The 16,601-nt window shown below is 51.5% G+C and overlaps 1 protein-coding gene across 1 annotated transcript in view; it reads left to right on the top strand.

Annotated features, from left to right (window-relative positions):
- The window catches only part of LOC141976385 (galectin-9-like), a 36,652-nt gene that overhangs the window by 3,260 nt on the left and 16,791 nt on the right, over positions 1-16,601 (top strand). Inside the window, exons 3-5 of the mRNA XM_074937366.1 lie at positions 2,560-2,758; positions 6,437-6,556; positions 9,456-9,503. Coding sequence (XP_074793467.1) covers positions 2,560-2,758; positions 6,437-6,556; positions 9,456-9,503 — 367 coding nt within the window. The remainder of the gene's footprint in view (positions 1-2,559; positions 2,759-6,436; positions 6,557-9,455; positions 9,504-16,601) is intronic.

The following is a 16,601-nucleotide window of genomic DNA, read 5'->3' as shown; positions in this document are numbered from 1 at the left end:
AGAGAAAGCAAACAGGTGATTTGATCACGGCACACAGATATCTTTAATCTCACCGAGGCAGAACAAGGTCCAGTGGTTGCAAGGTGAAGTGAGACAAATCCAGGCTAGAAATAAGGAACTAATTTTTAATAGAGATCAAGTTCTTAAAAGAAGAATTTTAATAGAAGAAAAAGTAAAAAGAATCACCTCTGTAAAATCAGGATGGTAAATACCTTACAGGGTAATTAGATTCAAAACATAGAGAATCCCTCTAGGCAAAACCTTCAGTTACAAAAAGACACAAAAACAGGAATCTACATTCCATTCAGCACAGCTTATTTTCTCAGCCATTTAAAGGAATCAGAATCTATCGCATATCTAGCTAGATTACTTACTAAGTTCTAAGACTCCATTCCTGTTCTGCTCCCGGCAAAAGCATCACCCAGACAGACAGAGAGAGAGAGAGGCTTTGTTTCTCCCTCCCCCAGCTTTTGAAATAATCTTGTCTCCTCATTGGTCATTTTGGTCAGGTGCCAACGAGGTTATCCTAGCTTCTTAACCCTTTACAGGTGAAAGGGTTTTCCCTCTGGCCAGGAGGGATTTTAAAGGTGTTTACCCTTCCCTTTATATTTATGACACCCCCTCTCCCCATTGACGCAGGCCTGCCCCCAGGGGCTCCATGCCCCTTTCCCCCTCCTCGAGGCAGGGCTGCCCCCACAGGCCTTATTCCCCCTCCCCTCTAGGTAGGGCTGCCCCATGACTGCCATCCTTCCTCCCTCGCCTCACCTGAGGCAGTGCCTCTCCCACAGCCCCATCCACCCTGCCCTCTCCACAATGTGGTGCCATCCACACCCTCAGTTGCTCCCCCCGCAAGGCGAGGGCTGCCACTGTGACACTTTCCTCTGCACACTTCCCGGAAGAAAGGCCCCATCCATTGCCCCCATTGTCCCTCTGTCCATAGCCCTATCCCAAGCCTACCTGCCCCACATGGCCCCTTCTCTACCCCACCCGCATAGCCCCATGATCCCTCTGTCCCACCATAGACCCGTCCCCAACAATGGTGGGCAGTCCCCCTACCCCCTACCCTTTGCGCAGGCAGCCCCCCATTTCCGGTGTGGACAGCCCCCTTGCCCACTCCCTGTCAAGAGCAGCCCCCCACACCTGGCTCAGGAAGCCCCTTCCCTGCCCCCTGGTCTGGGAAGCCCCTATGCTCCCTCCCTGCCAGGGGCAGCCCACCGCCACAGTCAGTGCCTATTCTCCCCATTCCCCCTGTGATGGGTTCCTCCCAGGGTGCCACCTGGAACTGGGGTACCACTGAGCCCCCTGACCCACCAGCCTGGGCTCCCTTTTACCCTGCACTACTGTGACAAGCTACAAAGCCTTCCAGCCTGCACTTTCACCATCATACACACAGGTAGGGATACACCCAGCTGCAGTTACATGCAGGCTCTCTGACCGGCCCCTGCATGGGAAAGCTACTCCCAGCTCCTTCGGCACACACCCCCTCTGGAGTATAGACCCAAAATGATATCATCTTGCACTGCACATGGAACTGTACAGCATAAGCTCATAAAATTCTCCCCCTTCCTCAATGTGGAGAGAAATATGCAAAAGCCTTTTGCCCCTGAGTTATGATTTCCACACAGTGGTTTAAATAAAGCAAAAATAAACGTATTCACTTAAAATATTTCTTTTGTAGTTATTATAAGTGATAGCAAACTGATGAAAGCAGGTTACCTAGCAAATAAGTAAAAAAAGCAAACTAAACTTAATATACTAAATAGATTGGATATGAATTAGCAGATTCTCATCCTAAGAGATGATACAAGCAGGCTGCAGATTCTTAAGGGGCAAGCTGCACTTGCTTTACAGATTGGAACCTCCAGGTATTTCAGTCACAGGCTAAAAATCCCACTAGCCTGGGTCCAGCACTTCCCCCAATTCAGTCTTTGTTCCTGAAGTGTTTCCAGGAGTCTTCTTGTGTGGGGAGTGAAGAACACCTGATGATGTCACTCCCTGCCTTATATAGCTTTTGCGTATGGACGGAATCCTTTGTTCTCAAAGCTTGGTTCCCAGACTAGTCTATGGAAAAACACTGACATCTGGAGATGGAGTCTAGAGACATGTGGTCTCATCACATGTCCTTGTAGAATCATAGCAGCCATTATTCAGAGGCTGTCTGTAGTTCTCAGGAAGGCTCCCGAGGTGGGAGAAAAGCTTCCCCTAAGGCCTATTGTTTTATCCTAATGGCGTGTTGCCCTGAATGGGCCCTTCCCCACTCACTATCTAGAATCTTGGCTAGTGGGAGTTACCCAGGTGTAACTACATTTGAAGTACGGATACATAGTCAATATTCATCACTTCAGGTACAAAAGTGATACACATGCATACAAATAGGATAATCCTATTCAGCAGATCATAACCTTTTCAATGACATCTGACATGATTATCTTGCATAAAATACATTATGATTATGTCATAATCATATCACAATCATATCACTGTGAAGAATATGGGGTGCAATGTCACCCCCCCTCCTGGCACGGGCAGCCCCGCTCACACCATCTTGTTCTGTTTCAGTTTTGGGGTGAACCTGCGGTGCGGGAACGGGGACATCGCCTTCCACTTTAATCCGCGTTTCAACGAGGGCCGCCCGGTGGTCGTGTGCAACACGGAGCAGAACGGCTGCTGGGGGCCGGAGGAAAGGACCTACCACATGCCCTTCCAGCCAGGCATCTACTTCGAAGTGATCATCAATGTCAAGGGCCACTGCTATCAGGTGAGCACACGGCCCTAGCAGGACGGCAGCCGGGGTGGATACTCTGCTGCTGGCAGCTGCCAGGCACTGCACCACAGCCCATCAAGGGCCACTAGCTCCGCAGGGGTGACGGAGGGGAAGCAGGTCCCCTTGCTGGGACAGGACACATCAGCGAGTACCAGTCTGTGGCCTTGAGGGGAGGCCAGTACAGACCAGTCTGTGCTTCTGGGGTGTCTTGCTGGTGCCAGTACATGCAGGGGAGGCAGATTTGTATCATTTTTGGTGGTGCCTAAGGCTCTGGGAGGGAGTTTGGGTGTGGGGTCTGGGCTGGGGCAGGGGTGAAGGAGGGGGTGCGGGGGTCGGACTCTGAGAGGAGTTTGGGTGCGGGGTGCGGGCTGGGGCAGGGGGTGGTGTACAGGAGGGGGTGCTGGGGGCTAGCTCTGGGAGGGAGTTTGGGTGCGGGATCTGGGCTGGGGCAGGGAGTTGGGGTACAGGAGGGGGGTGTGGGGGTCAAGCTCTGGGAGGGAGTTTGAGTTCTGGGGCAGGGGGTTGGGTTGCGGGAGAGGGTGAGGGGTGCAGCGCTTACCTCAGGCGGCTCCCGGAAGCGACCTGCACTCTCCTCCAGCAGCAGCTCCTGGGCGGGGGCCCAGAGGGGTCTCCATGCACCGGTGCCTGCAGGCACCACCCCTGCAGCTCCCATTGGCTGTAGCTTGGGGTGGTGGCAGCGCTCGGAGACACCCCAGCCCCCCAGGGGCTGCAGGGTTGTGCTGGCCACTTCCAAGCACTTCCGGAAGCGGAGTGGGTGGGCAGGAAGCCGCCTTAGCCCCATTGCGCTGCTGGTGGTGGCGGTCGGGGCCCTAGGCCCTTTTAAATTGCCCAGGGGCGGCAGGCGGGGCCAGGGCCGGATGCTTCGGGGGAGGTGCGTGGGGGCGGCAGGTGGGGCAGGGGGAGAGACCCGGATCCAAACTTCGGTGGAGCCAGGCCTCTATGCTCTCATATTGGTGGAGCACGGGCACCATGGGCCCATACATCTCACCGCCCCTGGGTTCACACTGCTTTGTGACTGGGCTTGAGATGCCGCAGAGGGATGTGAAAGGGAGACAGGATCAGGCCCTAAGCATTGATGGAGTTCAGCTGATACCGTGTTTGGCAGGGAGGGGAGAGACTTGCAGGAAGGGCTCTCACGGAGGTCTGTCTCCGCAGCCCTGCAGAGGGTGCGGCTAAGTCTTCCTCTGTTACAAGGGGGAGATTTCCAAAGGCACTGTCACAAGGTGGCTGGCCTCTGAGGGGAGGGTCCCAGCTCCACATGGGCCGCGCGCGACTCCTGCATTTGGAGAAGCTGGGTGTGAGCACTGGAAGCTCCCTAGAAGTAGGGAGGGTACCAGTGCCTGGACCCCGGCCCCCCACCCCACTCCGCCCTGAGGCCTGTCCCAGCTCAGCCTCCTCACCCCAGAGGGGGGGCACCAACTAATGGGGAGGACACATGACCTCCCCTCATGTCTCCTCCCTACGCCACCTTCCCACCCCACGTTACCTGCGGGGGGATGGGGGCTTCCAGGGACACTGGCTGACTCTGAGCATGCTGGATGAACCGGGGGGCTTAGGGGGGTGCTCCAGAAGCAGAGGCAAATTAAGGTTGCCTGGGACCTTGAGCTGGAGCTAGTGGGGTGGCCCCTCCACACCCCTTTCGCCTGCAGCCCCGCCCACTGCCCCATTCCTTTCTGCCCCTTTCCTGAGGCCAACCCCTGTTCCACCCAGGATTCACGCACCCCACTGCAAACCCCTGCCCTCCCCCCTCCCCACTGCAGCCCCAAGACCAGAGAAGCTCTGTCCCCATGCCACGGCCACGGGGCACAGCGGGGAGTGAGAGCTCCTTCAGTCCCAGCACCACGGCGGGGATCTGGGTGCTGGGGCTTCCCCTGCCACACAGCGGCTTCTGCTGGGATGGGTGGGTGGCACTGGGGCTACAGTGCTTGGGGGATGGGTTTTGCTTACCCCTGAGGGCCGAAGCTATGTCCAGCTAAATGTTAAGTGCAGACCAGGCCTCAGTGCGCAGTGGATCTGAGGCAGCAGCACCATGGGGAGCCTTTCACACCCTGATTCCCAAACTAGGAGCAGCCCAGAGCCTTTAAAAAGGGGAGCCTGTGACAGCTGGGCCCAGTAATCTACCCATGAGAACTCATGGCACATGTGCCGATCGAATTGTTATAGGCAAATCAGAGGAAGGGAGGGGATAGATTGAGTTACTGCTAAGGTCATAATGACCCTACCTGAGTTACCTGAATTGTTGATTTGAGCCTATTTGCAGCCTATATAACCATAGCGATTAAATAAAAAAATTATCGCTTAGCTAAATAACAATGTAATTTCTTCAAATATAGCCTATGCACAAGAGGTCTAGTAATGTTAACTATATGTAAAGTTTGAAGTTTCATCGATCCTGGAGGTTATCGAGATCATTCTGGACAAAGAGACACTGGGTGCTAAATTTCTTAAAGGATCCAATTTTTAATTAATTTTAACTCACAAACTAATTAATAGAGATGTACTTGTAAATCTTCAGACAATCCATTCAGTGCCCAGTGAGGGAGTGCTGTAAGTTTGAGGAGCATGTGCTGTATTTTTCATATAAAACAAATCCCTGATTTAAGTGCAAAATGCAATTCAAGCTGAACTGTGGAGTCAGGACCAACACTTCCATGACAAGGCACTTTTGAACTGACACTGGGGATTGCACTGGTTGATCTAAATCAGTTTCTAAACCGATGTAGTTCAATTGGCATAATTTCCTTGTGTAGACAAGACCTACATCCATGGCCTCATTCTCCTTTTGCACTAGTGTAATCTCTGCAGTCTCTTTGGCGTTACTTCCGGTTTACACGGAGGTGGTGGAAAGTGGAGTCAGGTTCTACGAGTCAGTGGAGTTACTTCAGATTACCCTGGTGTCACTGGCAACAGAATCTGCCTCAGTGTCGGCAAAGAATGTTTCCGTTTGTGTCAAACGGGGATGCACAGAACCTGGTTAACTTTCATGCAGAGACTGCAGTCACTTGGAGGCTCCTGCTCAGACAGGCCCACACACCAGTGGACAGGAGAGTTCAGCTTTTATGGTGCTGGACATTTTTTCAGCCAAACTAAAAGTCATTGAATAGACTTTGCTGAAACTTTCCAAAATGTTTCCCCTTGGGCTGGGTGTAGCAGGGGAGATTTCAGCCTCAGCAGAGACATTCCCCCTTGGGCTGAGTGCAGCCGAGGACGTTTCAGCCCCAGAGGAGACATTTTCAAGAAGCTGTGAGCAAGTGAGAGCAGGGAAGCCCCACATTCTTGCAATATTGGGTATTTTTCTTAAAGCCCCTGCTCCTGGAGTCATGTGATTATATCAGATTCTCAGCTTTCATTAAAAAAAACAACAAAACCCAGCAAGTTTCCAGCTCTCATGACTGTGGAGAAAAGTTGAAAATGTGATCCCGAAAGACCAGAAACCCAGAAGGCAAATAGACAGAGTCCATAATTCTTTATATTTAAGACAATCTCATGATTTGATGGGACGTAAGTCATAATTTGTGAACACTGGGGTTGGCGATACTGCAGCCCTGACGTGATCTTAACAGGAGTAAAGGCTCTCCACTGCGGATACCCTCATCTTCTCACTCCTCCTAGCACAGCCCTCACCCATCCCTCCCTCTGCCCTTTCCCTAGGTCTCTGTGAATGGTCAGCACTTCCTGGAGTACAGACACCGCCTTTCCCTTCATACTGTCCAGATCCTGGAGATCAAAGGGAACGTGACTGTGAACTGCATCAACTTCACAAACCCCAGCGTGAGTATCTGCTCTGGCCTTGTGAGCACCAATTCCACTGCTCAGGCCGGCTGCCCTGAGGTATTAACAGACCTCTCACCTGTCCCGGGTTTTGCTGGACTGTCCTGCTTGACCCCCCAAACCTCCATCCTGGTTAAAGGAGAACATTTTTCACATTCAGGGCCACCTGTGAGAGGAGAGGGGAGAAAGGGGCAGTTTGCCACAGGTCCCTTGTTTGAGAGGGGCCCCCAAACAGAGCGGCATTGAGACTCAGTGCACAGGGTCACAGCCCACTCAGGTTTGGCCTGGCCGCCTCTCTGTCTATGGCTGGCCAGGCCATACCTGAGTGACCCCGTGCATTAGGTCACAACACCAATCAAACCTGGCATCTCCATCTCCAGAGGGGCTGATGGGCCAAACCTGAGCGGCGCTGTGTCTCACTTTAGCACTTGAAATATAGGGAGGCATGTGTTGATGCAGGGCAAGGAAAGCCAGAGGAACTGGGGCTGTTGTTCCATGGGAGCCCCCTCTACTGCACCCAGCAGGAGACACCATTCAGGAACTTGGGTGTGACTAATGTCTTGCCCTCCAATGGTGCCTCCAATGTCCAGGCCCACAGTGACTGGCCACTCGGGGAGCCAGTGCCCAACGGGGCAGGGAGTTGCCTGCGCTGCATGCAAGGCGAGTATCCCAGCTCCTCAGCAATCGTAGATTTAACAGCTGGAGGAGAGAGGGAGAGGGAGACGGAGCCAGCAACTGCCAGTTGCAAGATGGCCACTTTAGAGCAGCAGCCGTCAAATTTAAAAGGGCGAGCCCCAGAAAGGCATTTTGGGAAAAAGCTCCCTGCAGTGTGGAGTGGTACTCAAGACTGGGAAGCCAGAAGGGAAGGTCCAGCTGGGGAGAAGGATCTGTTCAGGTGTTGTGCCAACTACTGCTACATCACAGATTCTCAGTATCTAGGCCTGCAGCCCTTTGCCTGCCTTGACTCCCCGTTACTGCCCTGCCCTGTCTCTAGTACCATTAAACCCCAAGTGCAATCCCTACTTGGCAGCCAGTATCAAGCGGAGTGCCCCAGGGATCGGTCCTGGGGCTGGTTTTGTTCAACATCTTCCTTAATGATCTGGATGATGGGATGGATTTCACCCTCAGCAAGTTTGCGGACGACACTAAGCTGGGGGGAGGGGTAGAGATGCTGGAGGGTAGGGATAGGGTCCAGAGTGACCTAGACAAATTGGAGGATTGGGCCAAAGGAAATCTGATGAGGTTCAACAAGGACAAGGGCAGAGTCCTGCACTTAGGACGGAAGAATCCCAGGCACTGCTACAGGCTGGGGTCCGACTGGCTAAGCAGCAGTTCTGCAGAAAAGGACCTGGGGATTACAGTGGATGAGAAGTTGTATATGAGTCAGCGGTGTGCCCTTGTTGCCAAGAAGGCTAACGGCATATTGGGCTGCATTAGTAGGAGCACTGCCAGCAGATTGAGGGAAGTGATTATTCCCCTCTATTCAGCACTGGTGAGGCCACATCTGGAATATTGCATCCAGTTTTGGGCCCCCACTACAGAAAGGATGTAGAGAAATTGGAGAGAGTCCAGTGGAGGGCAGCAAAAATGATTAGGGGGCTGGGACACATGACTTATGAGGAGAGGCTGCGGGAACTGAGTTATTTAGTCTGCAGAAGAGAAGAGTGAGGGGGGATTTGATAGCAGCCTTCAACTACCTGAAGGGCGGTTCCAAAGAAGATGGAGCTTGGCTGTTCTCAGTGGAGGCAGATGACAGAATAAGGAGCAATGGTCCACAAGTTGGAGTGGGGAAGGTCTAGGTTGGATATTAGAAAAATCAATTTCACTAGGAGGGTGGTGAAGCACTGGAATGGGTTATCTAGGGAGAAATCTAGGGTGGTGGAACCTCCATCCGTAGAGGTTTTTAAGGCCGGGCTTGACAAAGCCCTGGCTGGGATGATTTATTTGGGGTTGGTCCTGCTTTGAGCAGGGGGTTGGACTAGATGACCTCCTGAGATCTGTTCTAACCCTAATCTTCTATGATTCTATGGTTTTCCTTAACGTATTTCTTTGGGTTTGGGGGCTACAAGGGCAGGTAGCCCCTGCTTATGGAATTCACTCCAGTAGTGTAAGTACAACTCTTACAGTCCCATGTTCAGCTAACTTAGGAGCGAATGTGTATCTAAAGAGGAGATGCTCAGATCAGCCTAGAAAAATGAGCTGGAAAAGCTCCAGCAGACATCAGGGGTCAAAATGCTTCTGTCTCTGGCCATGGTAGCCTGCACAATACCTGACATGTCCCCCTGCTTGAATCAGCATGGGAGTAGTGGACTGGGTCCAACTGTCCCCCTGCATATGACATTCAGACAGGGTTTGCCTCCCACTGCCCAAGTCCTGTCGGGCTGAGACGACTTCCTCTCCTGGGCAAGGGCTACCAGACTAAAGAAGCCAGAAAAGTGAGGAGTGTTTTGTCTTCCTCCACCCCTGCTGCACTGTCTCTGTGTAGGCTGCAGGCTCCCTATGGCAGGGCCTTGCTTTATACCTGAACTAAGCACGCTTTTGGGTGCTCTACAAATGCCCCAGTCACCTGGTTGGGAAGCATCTTGCTGTTGAGACCCCTCAACCCTATCAGAATGGAGCAGCTACACAGCTCACCAGAGTGACACCCCAAGATCTCGCTTTTCAACATCCTTTCTGAAGGGTAGACAGCTGAAGGTCCAGTTCCCTGCAGGAATCATTTGTCTGGGCACCTCATTTTGGGGCTTTGTCTGGGCCTTGGTGGGGCGAGAGGTCCAGCTTCTGCTTTGTCACGAAGCAAAGGGGCTGTTTAATTCTGATAACATCATGCAGGCAGGGGAGTTTTAGCTGCTGAAGCTCACATCACAGTTGCTGTGCTTACCTGGCCTCTCTGTCCTTGCAGATCCCCAATGTGTTTGCCCAGCCAATCTTCGGGGCTCCAGCTCCCAGAGTGAGTATTTTGCTACAGATGATACACATCGATCATTCAGAGACTTTGACAAGACCCTGGGATGTGAGGGGGCAGGATAGGGAGGAAGACCCAGTAGGGTAACATAATTCCTGGCATATTATACAAAAGTGCCAGGTGAGGCGGCAGAGGTGTGGGGTATGCACACTATGTTTCAAGGACTCCTGCATGGAGGGGGCCATGAAGAAAACCCTTCATGGTTCCAAATCCCAGATCTGAAGAATCCCAATGCCTGGGTGGTGTAGTAGCCGGTGGCCTGTGGCTCGAGCAGTCATGGGCTTGCAGATTAAAACTTGGGAGCAATTTGTGAAATCCGAGTTCAGCAAATCACTGGGAACAGATGGAGCTATCAGAGGGTCCTGTGTGCAAGAGCAGAGACACTGACCAGGATCTACAGGCACTGTGACCATATAAAGAGCAGCTGCTCCTGAGGTTGGACAGCTGCTATCATAGAACTCTCTCTCCTTCATTTGCACCTGCCTACTGTTATATGCCACTGAGCTTAGTCTCAAATTTCCCTGTGTCCCACACAAACTTGGTGTTTCATTTCAGCTGACTGAGGGCATAAAAGTTATACTGTTAATGCAGTCACATTCTTTTAGTCTTCTTCACTCTAAGACTGTGTCAGACATATCTCATAATACTTTTTATACAATACAATTGACTTGTGGAACTCATTGCCACATGATATCACCAAGAGATTTAGACAAAGACGGGACACTTATATGGATGACGAGAACATTCAGGACTAAATTCTGGTTGGACTGAAGTCTGTGGCAAAAATCCCAGTGACTTAAATGGAACCAGAATTTCACCCCAACACTGTGTTAGAGAGAATAAAAAATATGAGACGTAAACCCTCCTGCTTTGGGGCATAAGCTAACCACTAACTGGTAGGGTTAGGATACAGACTAGATGGCCACAGGTCTGCTCTGGCATGGCAGTCCCTGTATTCCTACAGGTATGTTCCTATCTGGGTCCTAGTGGCTGGGAGTTGCAGGGTTGCTGTGCTTCAGACAGAAGCAAAGGAACTGCAGAGTTGTGAGCCTCCTCCTTGTACAAGGGAGAACGACTGAGGTGCTGATGTTCCTTGTCTGTCACAATTCTGAAGCAGACCCTGTAGAGCTGTGAATCTGGCCTGTGAAGAAATAGAAACAGATGAACAAGGAGAGAACAGTTCTACCTTGGATCTGGATATCTATGATCAATGGCATGAAACCAGTCTGTCTTCCATGAGGGAAAATAATCTGTCTCTGGCATGCTAACGTCCACTGGAAAAAGTGAGCCAGGTGACCTGGTGGCTCCCAAGGGCTTTGGCTAAAATGCACGATAGGAGATGAAGGAAATTCAAAATTTGATACTCACTGAAGGGCAAAGTTTTGTTGGGATTTGAATCTAGTCATGTGAGACAGAAGTTGTCACAGTCACAGGGATCTGCTGCTCCTCAAAGAGGAGAGAGGCTAAAATGCCCAGCAAAGGGAAGAGGCACTGAACATGTGTGCTTTGGTGCATCCGTCTGATGAATAAGGAAGGCTGGGGGGATCAGAGAGAATTCACTTGTTTTTCCCATTAGAAAGTCAGGACCTGTCCAGGCTGAAAGACTCTGTGATGCCTGGAACATGAGTGAAATATTGGCTGCATTAGAGCCAAGAGAATGAAAGCGGAGCGTTCGAGAGAAGAAAGGGGTTTTGATCAGACCGTTTAATACTCGGTACCTCTGCTTTGGTTGACACACACATAGCTCCGGTGGCTTATGAGTATTTTGGAAAAAGGATGCACCTTAAACAAACATTCAACATGCTTCAGTTAATGTGTCCGAGCTCTGGATACACGCTGGGCTGACTGTGACGTTATTCACTGAATTTTGCCCCTCTTTGTTTATGATCATCCTGAGATTTTTTTCTCTCATTTAAATTTGAAATGATTCACTGAGTAATCCTTGGTCTACAGCTCATATGTGAGCTGTTTGTTTCCAGGGCCATCCCTAGCCATTCTGGGGCCCTACACAGCCCCCCCAAAGGGGGGTGGAGATGGGACTCCAGGCCTCCACAGGGGAGGCTTGGGGGGCAGGGAGGAACAGAACTCACAGGTGGCGCAGCTGGGGCTGGGTGGCTGCACTTCCCGCCGCCAGTGAGTGCAGGCCTGACCTGCTGCAGTCCTTAGCGGACTGGGCTAGGGTGGAGTAGGGGCAGGAAGAGGTGGGGCTGGGGCAGAGCAGGGGCAGGGGCCAGGGGGAAGAGGCGGAGCAGGGGTTGGAGCAGCACGCAGCTGCGTAGGGCACCAGGAAATTTGGTGCCCTAAATCTCCTGGTGCCCTACGCAGCTGCGTACTTTGCGTATGGGTAGGGACAGCCCTGTTTTTTCATTTGGTATTGAGGATACATCAGTCACATGCTCCTGTTTCTGTTCCCTGTCTGGATGAATGTAACCCCTAGAATTAGGGTTGTGTTGTGATCACTTGTAAATGCAAATACAGAATTTGCTTTTGCAAATATTCTCTAGCGTATGCTTCAAATATGCTGTTTCCATAAATGTCCAGGAGCTCTTGCCCACTTCTGTCCTTGTTCTGGGTAAATCAACAAGCTAATGGCTGGAGGAAGAAGCTGACAGCAGCTGGTGAGGTCTGTTGAGGATACTAAGGCTATGTCTACACTAGCGCTCTTGTCGGTAAAAATTTTGTGGGTCAGGGGTGTGAAAAGAAACACACCCCTGACCAGGGGTGAAAGTAATTTAAAGGACTTACCAGTATGCAGGGTGGCCGGGGTCCTGGACAAGGTGGGGGGGGGGCGGCTCTGGGCCCCAGGAAGGGGCGGGGCCTCAGGCAGAAGGGGCAGGGCTGGGGGCCCTTCAGTGCAGCCCGGACCACACTGCCCGGGGCTGCGCTGGCAATTTACAGGGCCCAGGGCTCCAGCTGCTGGCATGATAGCAGCAGCAGCAGCAGCCAGGAGCCCTGGGCCCTTTAAATTGCTGCCGGAGCCCCAGGATAGCGGCGGCCAGGAACCCTGCAGCTCCAGTGGCGATTTAAAGGGCCCGGGGCTCCGGCCGCTGCTGGGATTCCCAGGCCCCTTTAAATCGCCGGGCCCTAGGGCAGCTGTCCCTTTTGTGCCCTCCCCACCATCAGCAGCCCTGCTAGTACGGGTTGGCTGTGTACTGGCGGCCACTTTCTTACCGGTACGCCAGACTGGACCGGACCGGCTTACTTTCACCTCTGCCCCGACCCACAAAAGTTTCACGGACAGAAGTGCCAGTGTGCACAGGGCTATGTCAGCGGGAGAGAGTCTCCTGCCAACATAGCGATCACTGCTCATTAGGGGTGGGTTAATTATGCCGGTGGGAGAGCACTCTCACACCTGCATAGAGCCGCTACACGGGAGACCTCACAGCAGTGCCGCTGTGAGGTCCATAGAGTAGACACAGGCTGAGCTGGTTTGGTTTGTTAGGCTCTGTCTACAGCAGAGAGGGTGTGTCCTGCGGGGAAAATCACTTCTTGCCCCCTCACCAGTGGACCCCAAGTGATGTTTCTCTGACTAAACAAGTTGCTTTGACGTGTAATCGGCTACGTGTCTATTGGTTGCGTGGCAGGGTGTACACATCCCGTGCTGGAGAGATATGGTCATTGCTCATGATCCTTCTTGACGTTTTTGGATCTAATTTTTGGTTTTAAGAATATTTCCCGTACCCTGTACCCAGTGTAACCAGAAACCCCCACTACAATGATGCTTCCCTGATCCTATAAACAATGGCCCGTGTGGCAAAATACTTTGTTTGCCTCAGTAGGCTCCGTCCTTTTTAGCCTTGGAGACTCAGGTTTGGGGCAAGGCAAATCCTTAGAGGTGGCCCAGGGTCCAGCTACTCCTTTCCTCAGTCAGTCCCTTGTGCTTGTTTTCCTTCCCCCCTGGGGAGCGAGTGCAGCCTCCCTATTGGGAAGGTTTGGTGTCTTGCTGCAAACAGCCTACTGGCAGCTTCCCCGCTCCTCTCACTTCTTCAGTCTGCCCCTCCTACCACCCAGGGGAGGGTTTAAAAAGGTCCCAAGTAGTTGGAGTCAGCTGAACCTAATTGGTTCCCTAGCAACTCTTTTCCAGCTGAACCTTATTGCCCCCTGGTTCTCTCTCCTCAATGGATAGGGAAGGGCCTTTTAAACCCCTGGGACTAATTACTACCCCCCTTTTGTAGCTGTTTGTCCTGGGTTTACCACACCTGTTACTTACAGTAGAGCTAGAAGGGGGACCACCGCATCATCCAGGCATCCCATGGTCTTGGGTGTCCGACGGGTCTTCTAAGCTAAAACTTGTCTGAATCCCCCCTTTATGTTCTATACCTACATGCTTGCTGCACTTGCTTGCATCAGTCAATGTTCCACTTGTCTCAGACACATTCTCTTGCAGCGGTTACAAGCCTTAGAATCATAGAATATCAGGGTTGGAAGGGACCTCAGGAGGTCATCTAGTCCAACCCCCTGCTCAAAGCAGGACCAATCCCCAACTAAATCATCCCAGCCAGGGCTTTGTCAAGCCTGACCTTAAAAACTTCTAAGGAAGGAGATTCTACCACCTCCCTAGGTAACGCATTCCAGTGTTTCACCACCCTCCTAGTGAAAAAGTTTTTCCTAATATCCAACCTAAATCTCCCCCACTGCAACTTGAGACCATTACTCCTTGTTCTGTCATCTGCTACCACTGAGAACAGTCTAGAACCATCCTCTTTGGAACCCCCTTTCAGGTAGTTGAAAGCAGCTATCAAATCCCCCCTCATTCTTCTCTTCCGTAGACTAAACATCCCCAGTTCCCTCAGCCTCTCCTCATAAGTCATGTGTTCCAGTCCCCTAATCATTTTTGTTGCCCTCCGCTGGACTCTTCCCAATTTTTCCACATCCTTCTTGTAGTGTGGGGCCCAAAACTGGACACAATACTCCAGATGAGGCCTCACCAGTGTCAAATAGAGGGGAACGATCACGTCCCTCCATCTGCTGGCAATGCCCCTACATATACATCCCAAAATGCCATTGGCCTTCTTGGCAACAACAGCACGCTGTTGACTCATATCCAGCTTCTCGTCCACTGTAAACCCTAGGTCCTTTTCTGCAGAACTGCTCACTAGCCATTCGGTCCCTAGTCTGTAGCGGTGCATGGGATTCTTCCATCCTAAGTGCAGGACTCTGCACTTGTCCTTGTTGAACCTCATCAGATTTCTTTTGGCCCAATCCTTCAATTTGTCTAGGGCTCTCTGTATCCTATCCCTACCCTCCAGCATATCTACCTCTCCTCCCAGTTTAGTGTCATCTGCAAACTTGCTGAGGGTGCAATCCACACCATCCTCCAGATCATTTATGAAGATATTGAACAAAACTGGCCCCAGGACCGATCCTTGGGGCACTCCACTTGATACCGGCTGCCAACTAGATATGGAGCCATTGATCACTACCCGTTGAGCCCGACAATCTAGCCAGCTTTCTGTCCACCTTATAGTCCATTCATCTAGCCCATACTTCTTTAACTTGCTGGCAAGAATACTGTGGGAGACAGTGTCAAAAGCTTTGCTAAAGTCAAGGAACAACATGTCCACTGCTTTCCCTTCATCCACAGAACCAGTTATCTCGTCATAGAAGGCAATTAGATTAGTCAGGCATGACTTGCCCTTGGTGAATCCATGCTGACTGTTCCTGATCACTTTCCTCTCCTCTAAGTGCTTCAGAATTGATTCCTTGAGGACCTGCTCCATGATTTTTCCAGGGACTGAGGTGAGGCTGACTGGCCTGTAGTTCCCAGGATCCTCCTTCTTCCCTTTTTTAAAGATGGGCAATACATTAGCCTTTTTCCAGTCGTCCGGGCTTCCCCGGATCGCCATGAGTTTTCAAAGATAATGGCCAATGGCTCTGCAATCACATCCGCCAACTCCTTTAGCACTCTCGGATGCAACGCATCCGGCCCCGTGGACTTGTGCTCGTCCAACTTTTCTAAATAGTCCCGAACCACTTCTTTCTCCACAGAGGGCTGGTCACCTCCTCCCCATGCTGTGCTGCCCAGTGCAGTAGTCTGGGAGCTGACCTTATTCGTGAAGACAGAGGCAAAAAAAGGATTGAGTGCATTAGCTTTTTCCACATCCTCTGTCACTAGGTTGCCTCCCTCATTCAGTAAGGGGCCCACACTTTCCTTGACTTTCTTCTTGTTGCTAACATACCTGAAGAAACCCTTCTTGTTACTCTTAACATCTCTTGCTAGCTGCACCTCCAGGTGTGATTTGGCCTTCCTGATTTCACTCCTGCATGCCCGAGCAATATTTTTATACTCATCCCTGGTCATTTGTCCAATCTTCCACTTCTTATAAGCTTCTTTTTTGTATTTAAGATCAGCAAGGATTTCACTGTTAAGCCAAGCTGGTCGCCTGCCATATTTACTATTCTTTCTACACATCGGGATGCTTTGTCCCTGTAACCTCAATAAGGATTCTTTAAAATACAGCCAGCTCTCCTGGACTCCTTTCCCCCTCATGTTATTCTCCCAGGGGATCCTGCCCATCAGTTCCCTGAAGGAGTCAAAGTCTGCTTTTCTGAAGTCCAGGGTCCGTATTCTGCTGCTCTCCTTTCTTCCTTGTGTCAGGATCCTGAACTTGACCATCTCATGGTCACTGCCTCCCAGGTTCCCATCCACTTTAGCTTCCCCTACTAATTCTTCCCGGTTTGTGAGCAGCAGGTCAAGAAGAGCTCTGCCCCTAGTTGGTTCCTCCAGCACTTGCACCAGGAAATTGTCCCCTACATTTTCCAAAAACGTCCTGGATTGTCTGTGCACCGCTGTATTGCTCTCCCAGCAGATATCAGGGTGATTGAAGTCTCCCATGAGAACCAGGGCCTGCAATCTAGTAACTGCTGTGAGTTGCCGGAAGAAAGCCTCGTCCACCTCATCCCCCTGGTCTGGTGGTCTATAGCAGATTCCCACCACGACATCACCCTTGTTGCTCACACTTCTAAACTTAATCCAGAGACACTCAGGTTTTTCTGCAGTTTCATACTTGAGCTCTGAGCAGTCATACTGCTCCCTTACATACAGTGCACTCCCCCACCTTTTCTGCCCTGCCTGTCCTTTCT

Source organism: Natator depressus, chromosome 23, assembly GCF_965152275.1.
Source record: "Natator depressus isolate rNatDep1 chromosome 23, rNatDep2.hap1, whole genome shotgun sequence".
NCBI classification, from domain to species: domain Eukaryota; kingdom Metazoa; phylum Chordata; order Testudines; family Cheloniidae; genus Natator; species Natator depressus.
Note: the sequence above shows the minus strand (reverse complement) of the source record. Positions and strands in the feature narration are given on the sequence as shown.